This window comes from Lipophrys pholis (genome assembly GCF_963383615.2).
Source record: "Lipophrys pholis genome assembly, chromosome: 19".
Classification (NCBI taxonomy): domain Eukaryota; kingdom Metazoa; phylum Chordata; class Actinopteri; order Blenniiformes; family Blenniidae; genus Lipophrys; species Lipophrys pholis.
This window is the reverse complement of record NC_137647.1, coordinates 8,749,259-8,771,438: the sequence shown is the minus strand read 5'-3', so window position 1 is coordinate 8,771,438 and position 22,180 is coordinate 8,749,259. Positions and strand designations below refer to the sequence as shown.

Here is a 22,180-nt window from a genome sequence, read left to right as displayed (position 1 = left end):
AGAGAGAGAGAGAGAGAGAGAGAGAGAGAGAGAGAGAGAGAGAGAAGAGAGAGAGAGAGAGAGAGAGAGAGATGAACATTTGTGGTGTGGTTAACAGAGAGCTGATGTTTAATCACATCACAAGACATCCCAGTCGTCTTTGAGGGGAATCCCAAGGCTCTTTTACAGCATCATCAGCAGACCTTGAAGAGCAGATCTAGTGTGCATGTACTTTCTCTCAGTTGCATTGTTCTATCACTTGACAAAACATGTTTATATTGTTGGTGATGACTCCTGTCTATTATAGGATGGTTATATGACACTAATGTAACGTCACTATATTTGAAGGTATTTTCCAGATAGCCATTATTTCAAAAATGTTTTGTTTAAAATGTTGCTGTTGATATTAGACTCAAGTTTTAAGACTCTTTAGCTACATCTACAAACCCCCCCCCCTATAAACTAATAGCTTTATACTGGGCTCTAAGCTTGTCTGTTACAGATGAACAATGTTCAGAACTAACTTAAAGATATCTCTCAAATCACTCAAATTTCAAATGCCTTAGATTCTATAGCATCCTTGAACACCTCTCCAAAGTAGTCAAAGTACAATATGACCAACAATCTGAACGAATGCCTCTCAGATGGTGCTGAATGAGTTATTCAGGTTATCAGACACTAAAACACACTCTCAGCATTCCTCTTGTTTATTTAGTGCAGCAAAATGTTTTCATTCATACTTGGCCAAATTTGGCCCTTTTGCATACTTGTGTTGATCCAGGCTTGATTCTATTGTACGCAATATCAAGTTGTATAGTTGCAAGACTCTCCTCTGGCAAATAAAACTATGAACACTATTGAGTGATATCACATTAGAAATCCTAGTGAAATTTTACATTCATTGACAGTCAGATTAAACAGGTCAATGAATGTTGTGCTTGCATACGTCTTTTGTTTTGTTGTAATCTATCATTTGAATAAGATACTACATAATTTCACATCATTATTATCAAGAATCCCGACCTTTTGCTTTAATCTGTGACCTTTCAAAAACACCAGCGCTCCTGTGTTAACATGCCTCTCACAGCAGAATAACGCTGTGTGTGTGTTAAGTTGAGCAGGGACACATAAAGTAAAACTGCAGAGGAATGTTTATATTTACACACATGCACATGCATACATACTGTACGGACGTGCACACAGAACACGGTTATCAGCTCCGGCTTTTCTAGAGAGCCCACATGTGACTGGGTAATGAAATATGGGGAGAGGTAAGATGGAGTTGGCGGATGGAGAGGAGAGGGGGAAGGAAAGGCGATGAATACCGCTAGTGTGCTTCTACTGTTAGCTATCAGCAAGCCATGCAAGTAGAAAGAGGTGTTCATTCTCTCAGCAATCAACACTGAGTTGAGCATATGATTGATGAAGGTACATCAAAAATAGCGGTGCATTATTTATATTTTTTTTTACAAAAGGTGTTTGGTCTTAAACGTAAGACCGGGAATAAGTCACAGAAAGAAAGAGAAAGTGCAACAGAACTTGGAGTCAACTTTTTGGTAGATCTCTGATTTGTAGTCTTCAGTACGCAGTCTCTTATTGCATATAGGAAAGGAAACCCTCCCACTGTACTGCTATCTGCCCTTCAGTCTGGAGGGTCCTCCTGTACGTCTGTCCTAATGTAATCAGACGGTTCAAAGATGCACGGAGAGCAGAAGCAGAGTCAAGCTGGTCTGCCAAAGAGGGGCGGAGAGAAGTAGCAGCTTTTACCGTAAGCCATGAGTCACTTCAGCCCACAGAACTGGACCTCTGCCATGCTTGCTCTCTCTCGCTCTCTATTTCTTTCTTTCTTTCCTTTTCTCTCGCTCTGTCTTTCTATCTATGCCAGGTCAGCCCTACAGGGGCGGCCAGCCAACTAGCGAGCTCCTTGTTGCTCCTCCTCCAAAAACAGGAAACACTGAAGTGCTGGTCGGCAACGGTCAACACAGAGTCGCGGGATGATGATGATGATGATGATGATGATGATGATGAGGTGGAGGAGGAGGAAGAAGGAAAAGTGAAGACGGGACAAACGTCACATCACCATGGTTATGAAACCGCTTTCAAACAGCATCGTAGGGGTTGGACGACATTCAAACACACCACTAAAACTGGTTTCCATTCATACACAATGCGAAAGTGCCAAGTGCCCTAAAACACCGTCATCTTCAAAGCACAGATGATACTTTATTAGGAAATGGGAGACCGTCGCCACTTAAAAACGCATAAGAGTCTGGTTTATCGCCATAGCCGCGGGAAGGAAAACACACATGGAAAGATAGCCAGCTGTGTTTACTCTCAATCCTCCACCCCAGTATTCCTCCATCCCCGTTTCCAATTCCCAGCCATGCAGAGAGAAAATAAACAACAGCAAGCAGCACCTGTGATCCAGGAGCTTTTGTACTGCTCCACAGGTATACCCAACACAGTTACAATCAAAGCACCACACAAACAAGGAGTAGATAAAGCCACACTTTATGAACAATAAATGATAGTTTATGCAAACCCAAACCAGTCTTTGACAAATATGAGGGAAGTCAATTAGTAGGTCCTAATAACGCACACTTGTTGATAAAACTTGAACCAAGTTGACAGAATGTGAATGTACAGTAGTACATAAGGTGGAAAAGGTACTGTAGATGTTATACATGCTGCTTAGGAGAAACTTGGTGAGTATAGGCACAGCTTCACGGAAGATAATTAAAAAAAAGGAATGTGTATGAGCTTATTTTGGGAAGTGGTTTGGAGTTTGCATGTTCTCCCTGTGTCTGGGTTTTCTCATGGTGTTCCAGTTTCAACATGTAATCCAAAACCATGCAAAAAAAAAAAAGAATGCAAGAGAAAACACTCCAAACTTAGCGCAAACAGAAACTTTATCTACATAAAGAATGACTGTTTAACTCCTTATCAATATGTCATTGAAATGTTTGTACCAGAAATTGATTGTGAACAGTTGGAGTTCAATCCACTTTTTGCTTGGGATGAAATTACCAGCTATGGAATTCTTATGAAAGAATTTGCCAGATTTATTTCTGCATTTTGTTTCGGGAAACTTTAAATCTGATGTGAGAGATAAAAGACATAATAATCCTTTTTCAATTGCTTGAATGGAATGATCAATAATATTGACAGACACATCATTAAGTCAAGTGGACTGTGTTGCAGTTGAGGAAGTTCCACTTGAAAAGCCATTCAGAAGTAAGGTCATGTATCTATATGTGACAGACAAACAACTCTCGTATCCACAGAAACAGCTGATCCTTTGAACGTAGAGACCACAAAGAAAGGAAACAAGAGATAATGCGACTTGCCAACAAAGTGTCTAGGCTGACCTGTGGGCAAGCTGGCTGTGGAGGATGAGGAGCAGGAGGGAGAGGAGTGTATGGCTACTGCTGCTGCAGGTTCAGTAGTGGTTGGACGTCCCGTGGTGATGACAGGCAGGGTCCCGGAGGGCAGAGGCTGGCCCCTCTTTAGCAGCTGCTTGTGCTCCTGTTGGCGGAAGCGAGGGGGCACCTCTCTGGGTGGGTAGCGCTGCTGGAGCGGAGTCTGAGGCTGCTGTGCTGTCTGTGGCTGACCTCCGGAGGGGGGGCGCTTGCCATTTCCACTGCTTTGGGGTACAGATGGGGTTGCGCTGGGGTTGACAGGGGGAAGAGGAGGGGCGGGGTCGAGCTTGGCAGAGTCTGGCACTGCAGAGTGGATAGGGTGGGGTGGGGTGGGGGTGGGGGTTGTGATGAGGAGAAAGCAGAAATGCAAGGAGGTAACGAAGGATTAGGAAAAAGCCGAGTTGTTGTGTGTATAATACACCCCAAAAATGCTGCATGATTGGTTAAAAATGTATATTCCTAATTTTAAAAACCAACAGATGTAGTGGTAAATACAGATTCATTTGTTGCTGGAGGAGCACACAAATAATCACCAGTTTAGCTCAAGTCTTTACTGGAAAGCTGCTGTGGTCGAGTGTTTCATCCACTGCTTCTTTTCAAAGCCATAGCCACTTTTGGTAGTGGACCATGATGTTAAATTCAGAAAGGCAAACGAGGAGAGGACTATAAAAGCACAAGATGTGCCGTGTCTCCCGGGTGCTTGAACTATGATTCTCAGCAGTGGTCAGTCTAAACACAAGGCTGGAGCAGTTGGAGCACCAGAGGGCTGTAATAATCTCATGGTGGCACTGTTATAAAAGAAATAAAGTAAAAAAAATTGCCTTCAGGGGTGGCCAAGACACACAACTCTCTCACGGTCTACCATGGTGATAATGCTGAATTGGAAGTGATGAAGGGCTAAAGCAGCAGATAATGGACTCGGCCCGAGCTGCTGCATTATTGTGGGCTATTGTTTCCATCAGAATGGTGCAGTAAGGAGTGTTCAGCCCCATCAACATAAGCTGTTCATGCTTTGTGGCAGGTTATGGCCCCTGAAATGATCACCTCTTAGTGCAACACTAAAGCTGTTAGTTAATAACTGCTCGCACTGCTTCTCAAGCCAAGTGCTAATGTCCCGCTAGCTTTGGTAACCCTTAGCAACAGAGTGGAAATCTCTCTTTCAGCTCTTTCCAACCTTTTCATATCTTTCGTCTTGTATGCTATCTCTTTGCAATGTTTCAGCTCAGCAGCTACAGTGAAAGACTCATTCATAAATGTGTTTGGTGATTTCAAAGTAGTTGAAATTGATTAGTTTAGTTTATGCTCATTATTACTCTGACAAGTAATACATTGCACATTAACTGTCTGATAAATGCATTTCTTAGCATTATTTTTATATTATACCACAACATGTCATGTGATGTACTGTTGCAAAAGCACCATTTTCCTATATAACATTAATGCTGCCACATAACCACATATGAGCACAAAGGACATATCAACACAAGATTTTCCCTTTCTGCTCATTAATTATGTAATAGGCTATTGCAAAGGTTCTGAAAAATATCTCAATGAGCACTAACCAGAAAAGTGCTTGAGCCAGGACAAGGTTTGCACGCTATTGTCACATGTTTACCCTTTGGATCAACATATTTGCAGATCTGAAATTTTTCTATTATTTGCCAGAAGTTTTCCAAAAGTGAAAGTTAAGAGGTCAAGAAAATGATTGGCAACAAAGCACAATATTTGAGTTCTTAAGGTCAAACTTCTGATTATGTGGCACAAAGATGTGAATGTAAAAGAATAATTTTATTCCATTTAATTCATTTTAGTAATGTAAATCATCTTCTTATGTCTCAATTTAACATAGTCAGATTATATATATATATATATAAAAGACTACTGGGAAATATCTTTTGAAGTGGTATTTGTTACACACAGTGAATTTTACAATGTCAGGTGTGCCGTTACACTCTTTCATCTCTTCTTACATATCACCTTTTGATTTTAAATGCTCCACTATGCTTACAAGGTAGCTGTCAACTGTGAATATCCCTGGTGTGATGGAGTTTGAGCATATCTAATAGGACCCAAAAGACGGTAAACAATGATTTGGCAAGGTGAAGCAAAACTAAACTCTGGTGGAGGCATGTAGTGGTCCTGACGAGCAAATCACATGTCTGATCTGGGTTTAGTGGCAAAAGATTAACACAAAACTATTAGCTGCCCATTGTGGCCCAACACAAAACTAAGAGAGCAGTGAGACTGAACACTTTAAAAATGAGGTAAACCTCAATCTGAAGCTTAAGAATCTAAGGAGAGCTGCAAAAAGTAAGGTAATAAATCCCTGTATGCTCATGACTTCAAGTGATACCTTCAAACATGTTGTCAAACATCCTTCCTCCTCAGTTAATCCGTCCATGATAACTATAGCTTATCCCAGCTGCTTTTGGGCAAATAGCACGTCGCTCATCCATCACAGGGCCAACACAGAGAGATAAACAATCGCAAACACACACACAGACACAGACACACACACACACAAACATTTTTCGCAGTTTACTGTGACCTGCAGAGTGTATAATTAAAGTGGCTGATTTACAGAAGCTGAATGTGGAAGTAAAATGCTGGGGGACACCGCTAAGTCAAACAGAATGATCAGTTTGGGGGGAGGCGGCAAAATGGTATTTTAGTTCTTTCTTGGGGGGGAAGTGAAGGGGGGGGGGTCCTTGTAAAACCAGCGACAAAAAGAGAAAGAAAATCTTTGTGTGGCTTAAACGAGTTATAAAGAGCAGCGCTTCGCCATTGGCTGCCATCCCAAGTGTGTGCACTGAAGCAGCGAATAACCCGCACACATGCGGCCAGCCTGTCACACACAAAAACAAAGAGTTATGTAATGCTGAGGCCCACACTGAGGGGAGAGGGCAAGATGGTGTCATGGACTACGCAGCCACACAGTCTTGTAAATACCAACAGGCATGTTGGCTCACAGCTCACAACCTAGTGCTTCCTTTGCTGGTTTCTCTGTGTATGTTTGTGTCTGTCTGGACTGCTGAAGTGTACATGGGGGTGTTCGTGATGTAATTTTTGCTCACAGCACCATTGCTAATCCATGGGTGACAACCACTGCTTGCCTGGTGTGATCCAGTTTCACTCAGATTTGCTCCCCGTGTCTCCCTCTCCCTGCAGCTCAGCAACTAGGGAAGGAGGGGGGGCTCTAGTGCAGGAGTTGCCTCTCATCAGATTTCTCTACATCTGCTCTATTTCCTCTCTGGTCTTGTGCTTCATTCCTCCCCACTTTCCTGCGCCCCCCCCCCCCTCCCTCTCTCCTTCCAGTGATCTACTATTATCCTCTTGTCATCATTACTGTATTGAGGGCAGCAGATGGACACAATAAATCTCGGCCAATTCTCCCTGCTGATTTTAAGTGGTAATTTCCTCTTTAAAAAAAAAAAAGCGACGACTTTGCTGTCGCGCCACAATGTATAATCATAGTTACGGAGGCGAGTGTTACACAGTTGGGACTCTGATGTGTGACGTCGATTTTTCTGGAAGCTGGGGGAAGGGGGAAGATAGCAAGCTGCTCTCTCAGCCAATAAGAGGAAAGAAACGAGGAGACGGGGAGGGAGAGGGAGCCGGAGAGAGAGCCGACGTACAAGAGGAAGGGAACGAGGCAAAGCACGCAGGGTAGGTGATGAAGAGAATAGAGTGTGCATGCAAGAAAGTCTCCACCCCTTTGTGCGCTCCAGTCTCACTGTCTGAAACCCGCTTGAGACCAAATCCTCTTACAATTAGAAGAGCATTTTGCTCATAGTATGTCAGGCTGCTCTGGGTGAAAAAAAACAATGCGTGTCCAGCATGTTTGAGCAACACCAATAATACCAGACTTATCATTGTTGTGCTTCTGGGTGGATCATGAAACTCAAAACGTGTGCGTGGCTCAGGAAAGCCATCAGGAGCAAATGAATAATAATAAAAAAAAAAATTTTTTAAAAAGCTTCTGGGAGGTGTGGCTTACTGAGCATGTGTCTCACAAGACTTTGCTTCACAGAAAATAAAAAAAGTGAAGCAGAGTAAAACCAGATCAGAGTCACTCTCCCTGGCAGCCTATTTGCCAAAACACAGTTCTCAGCTGGGCTGCACAGGAGAATTCCCAGTTCATCAAAGATGCACATCAAACCTTGGCCTTGGGGCTGGTTGTGCTTCATGCAGAGGTAGACAAGCCATTTTCCACCTTAAAAGGGCTTTTAATTTTCTGAGAGAAAAGATGATAGCATGCTTGCCTGACTGTTTGGGTCCTAGAGGTTGTGGTTTGGGGGTGTGGAGGGATATCAAAGAGATGGGTGAAAGGAAAGGAGAGGATGGAGGAACGCATCGACAGTCAGTCCTTTCTCATGGGTGAAAGCTAAAAAAGGGCCACATGACCTTGAAAATAAAATATACTTCATATAAAAGCAGTGATGACAGCTAACAAAATGAAACCAAATCATTTTCTAAAAGTAGATCGAGTAGCTATTTCTTTTGTATATATCTGTATGCAAAAGATATTTTTATTGTATCCAGCTTTAGTAATGTGTTTCAATGTAACTTTTTGGGACATAATAGTTTCTATATGTAGGTCTACCTCGTTTTGTTTTCTTGGCTAGAAATGTGAATTTCTTTGAAAATTGATGTCTATCTCTAATCTATAAAACACAACAGTAAAATGGATAGCGTTGTATTGACATGGATTTTTCCAGACCAAATTACCAGCTCATGCTTTGGGTATACCATTTAGATTTGCACACAAACAGGCATAAATGTGATACTGCGTGCACGCACGTGACCTACTAACAAGACTAACTGAGGATTACCTCCGACAGACATGCAAAATAACACACTGTTGATGAAGCATGTTTGGGTACATGAGACTTCAATCACATAAGTTAAGGCAAAAGGCATATAGAAAGCTTTCACAAACACTAAACTGTAACTACGGTTGCTCATTGGCTCAGGCTAATACTGCTCTTTGAAAAAACAATCTTTGAAATATTAGATGCATTGTCCAAGCTTATTCCTTTTTCAGAAATTCTCTCGCACGCCTGTCATCTCATTGGATTTTAAGTGCACTTTTTTTGCTGCATTTCCTGTTAAACTATCACAGCCGAACCGCTTTAACTGAGGCGAAAAAGAAAGGAATGAGAACATCACTAAATCTTTATCAGATGTTCAATAAAATGTAGCCGAAATAGTCTGTGCAGATCCTGAGCAGAGAAAGAGAGGCATGTCTTAGGGGTCTCCCTCTCATTCCTCCTGTGGGCTTTAAAATGCGAGCAGTGAGCCTCACAAGAGAGAAGATTAAAGGGTTTAATTAGTAGTGAATAAATACGACACGGTAGTTAAGAGGGAAACCCCTCCCCGCACCACATTCCACATAGAGAGAAAATGCTATTTAAAAGCACTTACTGTCTGAAAGCACAGTGCAGAGAAGTGAAAGCTATATAGGTCACAGAATTAATCAAATGATAACTAAATATCTGAATGGTGCAACACAATCACACACCTGAGTGATTTAATACACTATAAGGCAACACTGGTGACTCTCGCCATCTACAGTCACTCCGGTTTTTTAATAAGTGTTTCTGTCTATGCTGATTCTCAATCCGGAGGAGCTTCACAAGTCGAGGAGGGTTGGCCTTGTATTCAGAAGACAGGTGAAGGAAGGAGCCAAACAGTTTCCACGGACTCGTCACTCTTCTGTCCTTGGTCTTTTGTGCTGCTGGCAGACCAGATTCCACTGTCTGTTATGATTTAGAGCAAGTGGAGTGTGAAAGGGAAGAACGTCCTGTCCTCTTGACCCGTGCATCGCCTGCTCAGCTGACACAATCCACTGAAAATAACCATTCAGAATGCAATTATCACTACATACTGAAACTAAGAAGCTGTGAAGTTGTTTGAAGGAGAAATGCCACTTTTGCATTTATTATAGATAGATAGATTTTCAGTGTGTCCAGAACGATCACCCAAAACCAAAAGACTTGCTCTTTGCAACACATTGCAGCTCACTTAACAGTCAGCTCCTGAAGTTACTGAAAAAGACAGAAGAACATGACTCACTATTGCCGAACTGAAAATCCTCTTGATTTTTTGGGGGGGAGCAAATTAAACACCACACGAACCTATTTTGTGTTTATTGGCTTAGTGTTAATTTATCTCTTGATTGTGACAAATATATGTCTAACAAAATCTAATAGTAATTTACAAAACTAAATTTGCTTTTTTCTTACTGTACAACAGTGTCAAATGACTGATGACTCATCCTGCAGCTAAAGACATTTACCAATTGTGCATTCAACAGAAAGGTTTTGCTGAAGATTTGCGTCCTTCCTCCATCATTATGGTACATATTTCAACCTTACAGAGTCTTATAAAATACATTATTTGTCAATCCTAAATAACAATCCTAAGAACAAAAGCAAATTTTCGGTTTATACTGCTCCTCCTGTAGACTGTATGCGAGAACCAGGTGCACCTGTCAGTTACAGTAACCATGACGTTAACGACAAAAGTGACAATATGTATTGTGACGGTAACCCCACATGCACTATTTAGAGTGTAACAGCAGATAAAGCCAGCTGCTGCTTCTTGTAAACGTAGTTTACCATTATGGCCTCTGCAACCACTTAAACTGTGCCTCTTGGAAAAAAGACGTGTAGAAGAGGCGGCAACAACGATGACAACCAGCACACTGGTGGAAATTCGCTCCCAATGATTAGACCGCAATTTATTGCTCTTTACCACAAAGCACTGGGCATAATCAAGCCAATGTGCATTGACAAATTAATCTGTTATGAAATTACTGCCGTGACACTACTTTTATAATAATGTTATCTTTTATTGCTCAATGGAAATGGGCGCCTTGATGTGTAGGTATGTTGTCATTTGATAGGGATAAAGGATGTACATCATAAATAGAAACACAATAGCTCATTAACCTCTAGAAATGAAGTCTGGCGTAGTGTGTTGATAGCAGAAGGCCTCTGCTGTTTTGTAGCTATGACGCAGCAAACGCTTATTACTCTTACGCTCATCTATCCGGTATTTTTGACTGATCGGACGCTATGTGGGAAGCAGGTGTTCAAAGCCGTCATGACAGGCTGAACTTACCTTATGAATTAACTATGACTATGATAAATAAACGAGTGGGACAAAATATATTTTAGGATAGTAATGGAAGGGAAGGTTAGTCAGTGGTGGTAACTCCAATTATCTTCCAAAACGAAGGAAGGACGCTTATTACTGTTCTTCATTTTTGCACAAAAGTTGAACTTTTCTTCTAATTATATAAATGATAAAACGTGCACCATGGAATGCTGATGTAGTAGGTTTGTTTTGCTTTGTAACCAAAAAAAGAATCAACCTAACAGACAAACTTTGCTTTCCAGGCAGACCAGCTGTTTAGTCTGCCGGAGAGGTCATCAGCCAACTTTCCCACCACGCCGAGATATCAAGCAAATACATCAGTGACTGTTTTAATTCAACCCGAACTGTACAATTCTGTGATTAAAACCTGTATTAGTGCATGTTCGGAGTTCTAAAATGTACATATGGTGCAAGTGTTTGCCTGTCACAGCGAGTGTGTGTGTCAAAGAAATGGGCCAGCAGAAATATCCTACAAAGGGCCCCCTCAGCTGTGCCTGCAAACAGGAAACCGGAGTGCATTCTCACAGTTTCACATGACTCCGTCTGTTTCTTTTGCTCTCGCATGTTACTTTCCAGTTCTTTGAATCAACCCGAGGCGCTAAGTTTCATCAGTCAGCTCCCTGCTTTTCATATATAGAACTATAACCGCAACAGATCACTCCTTCTCATTCCTGGCTGCCCACCTTCTTCCTCTGCTCCTTCCTCCTACTTCACTGGTCCCAGGGTGGGCCTCTCTGCGAGACCAGACAGGAGGTGGTGTAGTGTTACTATGGTGCTGGGGGTCTTCCTGAAAATCTCTTGTGTATGGATGTCTATTTATTCATCCTCCACACTGGACCTGTTCTCCTAATTAGCTCCCAATACACCTTGCATTACGATCATAGGCAATCTGCTACTCCTAGAGGATTAGTGAAATAATCACGTGTCAAAATTGGGACATTTCAGTCAGTTTGTTATTTCTTGTCTCTTTTACTCATTATTTCACGAAGGTATTAAAAAAAAAACTTTTAGGCAAGCTTCGGATTGTCATTATTTAATCAAGTGTTCAAAATGAATAGATGTTTACTGGGGCTTGCAAATAAATTCAATGCGTTAAAAAGTTGTATAATGTGACATTAAAGGCGGGTGACAACTGTAGTAAAGAGGCCACACTAAGTTGCTGCAACAAAAAGTGTGCATTTATAGGTCAACTCAAAGAAAGTAAAGGACAAAGTAAATGTTAACACAGCGATCGCAGATCACTCGAGTGCTGCGGGGGTTGAGGGCGGCTCAGGCGAGAAGAGGAAGAGGTGAACGGGTGCACGCCTGTGATGTTACAGCCTCATTAACTCATTCTGCGGGGAGAGAGGTGGAGGTCAAGAAGCTGACCCCTGACAACAGTTCACAGTTGTCAGCGCCCCCCCAAAAAAAGGTGAGCGCAAGTTAGCTTCCTGTGTTTACTAATCTAAACCAAACTCGCTATCGAAACACAGAAGCACACACTCATTATTGGGCATTCGTTCTCCGGCAACCATTTAGACTACGCAGCCTGTGTCCACCAGACGTTCTAATCAGATTCTGCCCCGCGTATCTCACGAGACATTAAGTCCTTCTCCCATCTGCTTGCTCCCTTCAACAAAGAGACCTGCTCCTGTGCTAACTGACTGTCCATCACTGCCTTCCCACCGTCTTTTCTCTGGGCGTCAGGGTCACTGACTTCAGACAGAGTAAACAGCGATCTGCAGCTGCCGGGCTACGGATCAGGAGCTCAACACCTGCAAGCGATGGCCTGCTTTTCACTACAGAAGCCACCTTTTAGCCGGCCTTCGTTCATGACTTGCCCAGGTTTGTTTGTTGGCTATTTTGCACAGTTTTTGTGCTTCTCTGCGATTCCTCCTCACCTCTAAACTCCCAGGTATGCCTGAGGAGACGGCGGGGAGGTCCTTGGAGATGCTGCATCATCCCCACGCTCCCTATTACTTTTGTACAGGCACCTGGCTTCTATGTCGGCTCAGGTAGCATGGACCACCTGGCTGCTGCTAATGTTTTCAGCGAAAAACGTTTTGCCTTACCAAAAGCTAATGTTTCACATCCATATTACACTGTAGTGAACCAATCACAAACTGGAACTCAAGTCGCTAAAAAGCAATCCTGTTAATAATCTATCCAATTTGGACAATGCACAGTTTAACAACACCACAGGATACTGGAAAGATCACAGCAGACTAACATGGCAAGCTATACTTCAGCCTGCACAGAGGATCTTTGTGTGTTTTTTTTTTAATGCACAGCAGATGTACACTTTTCGACAAATGTATTTTACATTAGTGGGGATAACTACAATAATTCAATAAGCTAGACACAAGCAGTCACAACTCACCTTTGGTTATCTGTTCTGTGGCCTAAAAAGAAAAAGAAATATGGACATGAACAATAGAAGTACTTTAAATGTCACAATAAACATGCATTTAACAAAAGTGATGTTAAAGCTGCCAAGCTTTGAATTAACTTGAACGTTGCACAACAGCACTGGAGCCACCAGCCAGGGGGACTGGAACAAAATGTTCAGGGGGCTGGTTTTGTTAATGTATTGAAATGCTAAAAGCTTTATGTTCATTCTTACTGCTCGACAGGGGTGAAAGGGTTTAGTGGACTTGCAGCTGGAGAGAGAGAGAGAGAGGCAACGCAAAACAGGCAACGCAACGCTCCTCCCGTACAGCAACACACACACATACACACACCAACAGATACACGCACACACAGACTTTCATCGGCACAGACAGAAAGGGTCAAGGGTACCACGAAGGTTGGCAAGTGACTACGTTGAGCTAACACTTAAAGCTGATGACCAGTGAAGCAAAAAACAAGCGGCTGAATGTTGGAGGCAGTGGAAGACGACTACATAAAGCTGCTTCCTGAAAAACACTGGACCGAACCCCTGTGCTCAGTGTGCGGTCTGTAGTAACTGCAGCAAAAGCACCTGTGCACACGGTGGAGCTTTGCCTGGTGTGGCACTGCATAACATAGAAAAATAGAAAACCACCAAAAAGCCTGTATTTTATTCAAGCAAATACTACTTAAGTACTTTGATTGCTTTTAAACATGAACCGTTTGAACAACAGAATGCCAGAAATTAGTGAGTAAAATGACAAAACCTTCCGATCATAATTACTTTCAGTCTGTCTGGATTTATTTTGATGATTTAATACTTTTAGAATTGTCAAACATTGCGCAATGGATGAGTACTTCTGCTCCTTTTTCGGTGAATCTTGTCTGTCAGTGGCAACGACATTTTATTTCTAAGCTTTCTGGTACATTGTGAATTATCTATATAAACTAATATGTTAATAAAAAGTAAGTATGTCAAATCCCTCCAGTGGTGAGATGATAACTGTTAAAATACGTAATAGTACATAATATTTAAAATGCCATGTTTTTCTGGATCATACATCTGGAAAGATTAGGGAGAGCTGCATCATGGGATATCTCAGTGCAACAACGTACTACACTGGGATTTTAAATATTGTATTATGTTGGATTTAAAGAGGCAGATTTATTTACAACTAAAAGATGATCCAATGTCAAGAAGGCATCCACTGAGGCTTACCTTTTTCTGAGTAGCTTCTTTCTTTTTCTTCTCTTCCTGTTTTTTCTTTTTTTTATCTTCCATCAAATGGTTCTCTTCTTGTGTTTTTTTGCTTCTTTTCACAGCTTTAACATAAAAAGAGAGATAGAGAGAAAAAAAAGTGTTTTTTTTTTTTTTTTTAATCACAAGCACAAACTGAAGAGAGGAGTACTTTGGTTCTGTAGGTGAACACTCGCAAGAATAATTTGTCATTCATTTAGCCACTCTGTTCAATTTCTGTTCTCCTGGGAAAATCAGTGTGTAAGTGACTGCAGTTGTGACACATAAGTGTAACACTGACACATCCAGACAGAAAAATGTAGGTGTGTTTGTCAGTTCACTTCTTTTCTTAGCAGCTTACTTCTTGACAAACTGATCTTTTTAAGTGGGCAAACTGTGTTAGTCTGCATGTTTTATTATGGTGGGGTTTTTTGGTGGAGGGTTGCTTCTGGACGCTATTAGAGAGGCCTTGTCAGTCCAGGGGCTCCTGGAGATGTGGCACCCAAGCTTTGGTCCGTACAACACAACTTATGTGTGGGCAGATTATAAAAACACAGTTCATGACTGTATCCTGGATCATAGTTGACTTTCAGCGCTGTTGACAAAGTGGCTAAACGTTACCGGTGATGTCGTACACCTTTAGCATCCAGTCCTGTTGACAGCAGCCACACACTCGGGCTGAAAAGCAGCTGACAATGCCCCATTGTTTCAAGATACAAATTCATCCAGCTGGGAGCTACTTTATATCCAACCTACACAGAAAAATGAATAAATAAATGAAAGCCAGCAGCCCAGTTCTTGAGGACAGAGGAATTCGCCCGGAAAAATACATACATTTGAACCCAGTTCCTTGAACCTTAAATGTGGAATAGTACATAAAACATCATCTTTTTCTCCTGCCAAGCGTATGCTGCTGCAGGCGACAGCGATGTGTGCCATTGCCTGGCAACAAGCGCTCCCCGAGGCCCTGGTGAGCAGTCAGGTGAAGACAGACAGCGCCCTTAAGCACAGCACTGAAATCCGTTTGGTTGTGGTGGCTCAATAAAAGGAAATGGAAAAACCAGAAGACAGATTGGGCGAGTAATACATTAAAAAGTACAAATCTCAAGTTCCAATTAGGAAACTGAGCATGGACTATGAAGAACATAATGAGACTATGTGTTGGAGAGAAGTTGGACTTTTTTTTTTTTTTTTTTAAAAACCTCCTTATTCCATTTCCTGATTGTTAAAAGAAAAAGTAAAAAAAATAAATAAGTAGGAAAACAATAAACCACGAGAAGTAAAGAACTGAGTTAATTACTTCTCGTGGTTTATTGTTTTCCTACTTATTTATTTTTAATGCACTTCCTCCCCTTTTATAAAAATAAAAAAACAACAAAAATACACCATCCCTTTAAGGAGATATTCTTTCACACCACAAATGAAAAGAACATGGAAATGTTCGTTTTTAAAAAGGCAACAGTTTGTGCTTCATATGGGCCACATGAGGAACAAAACATGTTTCATAGGGGATTCCAACGAAATGCCGGTGGATCTGATCGTCATGAACCACATGAATGTAAAATAATTAGCTTCAGAACTCTTTCCATCATATCAATTACATCGAAATATGTTGCAATTAGAGCTTGAGAGAAGTAATCTACAAGGACTCTAAATGTTGCTATCGTGGGTTGTTTTATGCAGTTTTAACAGTGACGTTAACAGGTTTAATGTTTCACTAATCTCATACGAATGACCAATGTTTAGGATAGTTGGACCGCAGGTGTGTTGTACATCCTCCGAATACTACAAAAATTGAGATTGGAGATGGAGGAGGTTCACTTTGGTGGCTTTCAAAATGGATTTTAAGAGAGAGCAGGTCTGAGAAGTCAGCATTTAATATGAAAGTTGTCACAGCACCACTTTGAAATGCAGATGATCATTGATATGCTCCCATGCAGCTAAGCAAGCAAACCGTTCGATAAACAAACACTCCTGAAATCAGCTTGAGAACATGACCAGTGATTATAGAAATTAAAAGTTTGGAAACATTTGACTTACTTTTTTTTTCTTAAATTAAAATTTTTTGACAGAAAAATATTTTTATGTAATTTGGTGTCAAACTGGCAACAATCATGACTCTGAAAAAAAAAGATTTGTTCTACTCTTGCAGCAAAAGATTGAAAGCCGTTTAAAGGAGCTTGAATGTTCGCATCAGACTGTTCACTTTGTGCATGTGTAGGTGGTTGTACTACAAGAAAAACAACCAACTAGTAGCCTCGCAAGCAAACGATTTGTGCTTTCAGCATTTCCATTTAAGTGATCATTTCCAAAAGTCCAGTCGGTCTTCATCATGTAAACATGAACAGACCGTCTCTTCAGGCTCCTCTCTGAGTGACTGCTTTGGTGTGGCCCAGAGTTTTCTTTTACTTTCAAACTACGCCAACCTAAATACAACCCGTGTGGAAGCATCCCAAGTCACATTAATGACTAATTATTAGTCTTTTTAAAAGAGAATATGATCAGTAAACACTGAAAGGCACAATGGATCCATTAGCAAGCTCAGAACCTGCCATCAGCTGACACTGCCACGCTCCATGCTCAATAGTTCAAAGGATCAGCAACAGAAAAGGAGCTACAATACAAATAAAGTGATTTGCCCTCCCAGCTACCAATTTAAACTGTAAACTTTTTTTTTCTGCAATCAGAATAATATAGACTCTGCTGGTGCAGCTGCCATGCTAAATATAGCTGGTGCTGCTCCTTTCAAAGGCATCAGTGGAGCTTGTGTCATGTAGCATCAGAGGATAAGAGAGATGCTCCAGTTAATGTGAGCTGCTGTCGACCTCCGACCCGGATGAGGAGAGCGAGTGCCAAGCAAAGCGTCAAAATGATTTCAGTTTAAGAAACAGTCGGTCTCTGAGCAGGACACGGGAAGCCTCCCTGAATGAGAGCTGCTGTTTCATATGCAAACATCTGCCTGGCCTGGACAGATGTGCATCCCTTGGATTGAAAGGGGAGACCGACTATGGCAGGATGAAAAACACACTTCTGCCCACTGGGAAGTTGAAGCTCCTCTGGCAATAAAACAAGACAAGAGGACAAATATAATAAGCTGAATATTGAGGGGTTCAAAAACAGGCGATTTTTACCATTTCATTAAATGGAAATCGGAACATTAATGATGATAAAGTCAATTCCATAAATGATTAAAATCACAAAGGGGAATACAGAATAGAACACCTTTGATTTGATGTTTACTTGCAGATGCATGCTACGAGCGCTACATCACTAGTGCAGTACAAGTTTGTAGTGGGGAAGCACGGCTTGTGTGGGTATGAAGGACACAGGTCAATGAGCTCAGCTCTGTTGTGGAATTACACCCTCCTGTCAGAACAACAGGATTAGAGCTCAGTGTCCCTCTTAAAACCAGACGCTCACTCAGCTGACAAAAGAACGGCAGAAAAAGCAAACCCAGGCTGGTGTGAGACCAAGGACGGTGTAATAAAAGCAAGTGTAAAATTGGTTCAAAATCGAGTGGAGGTGGAGAGGAAGAGGAGAGTCATCATGTGCAGGATGAACAATCAAAGCCACTCGTGGTGCTGTTGGACATGCAAATGCCTCGCTGCCCCACATTGGAGAAATGAAGATGAGGGGGCTGCAAATGATGGGGCCGGTTTGTGTGTATGTGTGAGAGATGGGGGGAAGGGGTGCTAGACGGCAGTCGCTGGGCACAGAGCCAGGAATGCCATCGCTGCAAGCCAAACAAGAGGACGGCGAGCACTCGGGAGAAGGCTCGCCGCCACACAGCAGCCACAGTAATGGCAAAACGTGCAGTGCCCTGCGCTCATCTGCACTGTAGGGCATCACAGCTCCTAAAACTTGCTCATTCGGCACAGGGTTTGGCAGGTTTTCAAATGCAAAACCTCCAAGTCATCATAAAGGAGAAACAGAAATTCAACAAACAAAAGGGGCAAATCAGTCATGACTAACTTCAGATTGTGAGAAGGTTTAAAAAGAAAAAAAAAACTGCTTGGTAAGCACTGCCAAAGTCCCTGTGCTCTGCAAAGAGGATTGCACTCAGTAAACTACTTGAAGCTATTCTCAGTGTGTACATGTTAATGCTTTCTGACCCAGACTAATGACAAGGAAAAGAGAAACTTATGCTACACTGGTGGCACTGTGAACAGGTCCCAAAATAACTTGTGTGGACACACTCCAAAAACTCCTCCTCCAGTCCCAATGTCAGCTGTGGAGCTCCATGAGCAGGTTTACCATGCATTGGTCCAGCAAATCAAAAGAACATCTATCACTTAAGTCTTATTAAGATCTAATCAGGCAACTCGTGCAATATTTCTGAAAAGTGGTCACACAACTCCAATTTGATGAATTGCTGCTTTAGTTAGTACCTGGATAGGTATTGACAAAATGCCTAAAAATTAGATTTTTCCAAAAATCTGAACTTCATATAAGTACTTGGAGGAAGTACGTGTATCAAATTGATAAAACAGGAGGAATCTATAAATAGTTTTTCAACTGCTTTTCAATGGATGTGGTCTCATTATTTCCACTTAAGACGCCAACTAAGTATCTGATCACTGACACAAAGCAATCAACAAAGCTGAAAGACAAAATCTGAAAAAAATTTTAAAAAGCCCCTTCAGTCCTCCAGCAAGAAGTTTAGAACCGAAAGTTAGGCTCTGACCTAAGCTGTATAGTAATTGCAGCATTTAGTGGCCTGTTTTTGTTATCAAGCCCCCTTTGGCGCCTCACTGTGAATACACACCAGAGGCTTTCAGAGGCTTGGGTGCTGACCGGGGCCCCTAACCCGGCAATGGACAGAAAAGACCCCTCCTCAAACCTCCCCCTTTTCTCCATACAACCACCATCCCTTCATCGTTTGCCAAGTCCAGGCCCAAATTAGGGACTCCCAGCCCATTAGTAAAAACAGCAGGACCTCAAAGCTTACGTCAGCCTGCCCTCTACATGCATCAGGGTGCAGGCATTCCCAGTCTGCACACACACACACACTCTCTCTCACACACACACACACACACACACCCCTCTCATGAGGAGTGCGAGTGTTGTCACTGCAGGATGTCAAAGCTGCAAAAGCCACCCGGCAGGATCTGTGCTGAGGGGGATTGATGCATTCCTCTCTGATGCTCTCACTGTGCAAACAGAGAAGTTTGAGATCAAGCGGATGCAATTTATGAAGCATGAAAGTATAATTTCAAACACTATGCAAGGGTTTATTTCAAGAGAGAGGAAGAGACATGCATTATGAAGTAAGTTGAATGCAAACAAAACTTAGGGATTAGCGAGCCTATAACAAGGACGTATAGGCAAGATGTAGTGGCACGTATCCAAGAGTACAGTTGGTAAACTAGGCTTGCTAATGCGTTCAAAGCCAGCCGGGTGATGCATATTAGATCTGAAGGGGCTCTCTGTGCAACACAAATCTTTTTTTCTTTTTTGAGAGCAGCAGCAGTGTCCGTATCAACTCTCCTGCACGGCAGCGCAGCAGCAAGCTGGCGTCCCACCAATGTCTGCCTCAGAAACGACAACTCGACCAGCAACAAGACGGGGCGCCCTGGGTTCGTCCTAGCCGTGCAGCCTCGGGGCTCGGTAAGGCCAGCCGATCCCAGGACACCCGCTTGTGAGGAAAAATAACCTCCGTGCTAACCTCAGCAGCAGCCGGGCATTCACCAAAAATAAAGCCCGCGCTGCCATGACCAGCGCTCGCGACGAAGACAACACTGATGTCAAAGTAGGCTGTGCTGAAAATATTTCCATTCCCACTCCGCAGCTGCCATGTTTAACTTCGAGATGCCGTATATTTCCGAATTTGGAAAGCGAGGAGGTGCAAATGTGACACGCTCAAAGGGTCAGAGTGATAAATAAAGCCTACCATGAAGCGTTCAGTAGGTTCTCATCGGCGACGGAGCCTCTGCAGCCATTTTGTAGTAACTGACCGGAGCAGGAGCTCGAGACGGTTGAATCGGTGGTAACGGGGGAAGGGGGGCGGAGCGTGGCGCCGCCACGTGACCTTCAATAACAAAACAAACTAGGCCCACTTCACAGCGCCCCGCCCCCTACGGTCTCCATGACAACTGCAGCCCCTCCATCACTGCCACCCTCCCTCCGCGCTGCTGATGCACTCCGGCTTTTACAGCAGCTGCGTATGCGGGCTCACCTCCCCCCGTCCGTCCTCAGCAGAGTGGAGCTGGAGAGGAGAGCGAACGAGTAAAAAAGTGAACAAACTTCCTGTGAAAAGTGATGTGTCCTGTGGGGAGGAAACCGAGGAGCTTTCAGCTGCGCTTGCAAGTTAAAGCCAGGAACCTGTAGTCTCTCTGTACACCAACAGAGGGCACAATATCTATTACAAATCAGTGTAATGCAATCACGTTTATATTTATCGACCATGTTAGCTATATGTATTTATTTATCTATTTATTTTAATCATTATAACACTGTATCTATGCCAGAATGGCAAACGGTGGAAGTTTGATCTCAAGTACAACTACCATTACCTTGCTTAAACAGTACTCAAAAATACAAAAAAAAAAGTACAAATGATCCTTGGTACTCAATTACTTTTTTAACAGAAAAACAGTATGTTATTACATTGTGAATAGGAGAATAATATAAAGTAAATAAAAATACACTATGGCAGCAAATTGCAGACGCGCACGTGCGTGTGTGTGTGTGTGTGTGTGTGTGTGTGTGTGTGTGCGTGTGTGTGTGTGTGTGTGTGTGTGTGTGTGTGTGTGTGTGTGTGTGTGTGTGTGTGTGTCAACAGAGTATACTTAATTTATTCAAATTGGGGTGTACTGAGTGGAGTATTATTATTTTCCTAACATGTAATTTAGGTTCCATAGTGTTAACTGATTAAGTATGAGTATGATCACATATATTAAAAATATGCTCACAACACTACAAATTCACACACATATTGCAGAATTACAGTTATATATTTGTTATCTGTTACTTCACCCTTGAGCTATGTCCATACAATAGCTCATTGGATGGATGAACTTCACTCGCTCTTTGAGCAAGCACATGGTTTGGTCTTTGAGTATTCAGGATGCACATGCTTTAAAAAGGACCATGATAAAAGGTAACCATTTGCTAAACCATTTGGTTAAGTCACCTGACCGTGGTCTACTTGGTCTACAGCTCGTGCATTAGTGGGTCTGGAGATGAGCACAAACACAAATGCACTGCAATACAATCAACCAATGTTCTTCCTTCTTCTGTAATGTGGAATATTGATGTGACGGGAGGCTCATTTAGTCAAGTACTGTGGAGTCTACACGTGACTGTTTGCTGTGCTATATTGATCATTTACAACTTTTCATGTCAGCACCAGCATTTCTAAAACTGGCATGCGAGTAGCCCTAGGAGTAAATCATTACAATGCAATACAATTTATACAATCAATAGAAAGGTAAATGTCTGTTAGATAAACCATGTTTTCAATGCAACAAGCCTATTTTTAATGCTACTCTTAACTGAACTGCTTAATGTTAAACAGCTCAATCACTGAATTTTTTACTGTATTGTAAGCTGTTTTTTTTTGCAAAACAAATATTTCATTTTTTCATTTATTTTATAAATGTTACTTTTCACACAAATTGTACTGCTATATTTAATAGCGTGATGCTATTTTCCTTATTATGTATAGATTTGGTAGATTTTGTTGCCATTTATAAGCTTTACATGTATTATTTATGTTTCGTATTTAAAGCCTTGTTTATTTCCATTATATGTTTTAAATGTCACTCATGTATTTTAAAACAGATCTGCCATCATTCCAGACAGATACTTCTTGTGCAGCTGATTGAAAGCAAGGTTCATTACACCCACGGTGTTTGAGGTGAATGACACTGATGGTGACATGTGTCTGCTGACAAAGCTAGATGTGCTTTCACTTCACTGGTGGTGAAACCAGTCAATATTTTGGTCATCCCACACTGAGAAATCCCTCCAGTGCATGATTCAGTGGAAATTTCATCTCCGCCATCACAACAAGGAG

At 42.0% G+C, this 22,180-nt stretch overlaps 1 protein-coding gene across 2 annotated transcripts in view; it reads right to left on the bottom strand.

Annotated features, from left to right (window-relative positions):
* tnrc6c1 (trinucleotide repeat containing adaptor 6C1) overlaps positions 1-20,154 on the bottom strand; it is a 40,285-nt gene extending 20,131 nt beyond the window's left edge. For both annotated transcript variants that reach the window (XM_080488044.1, XM_080488045.1), the window contains exons 1-3: positions 20,054-20,154; positions 14,146-14,249; positions 12,919-12,940 (exon numbers count right to left, since the gene is read on the bottom strand). In XM_080488044.1, the coding sequence (XP_080344170.1) occupies positions 12,919-12,940; positions 14,146-14,208 (85 nt within the window). In that variant the 5' untranslated portion in view covers positions 14,209-14,249; positions 20,054-20,154. The remainder of the gene's footprint in view (positions 1-12,918; positions 12,941-14,145; positions 14,250-20,053) is intronic.
* Positions 20,155-22,180: the final 2,026 nt, after the last annotated feature.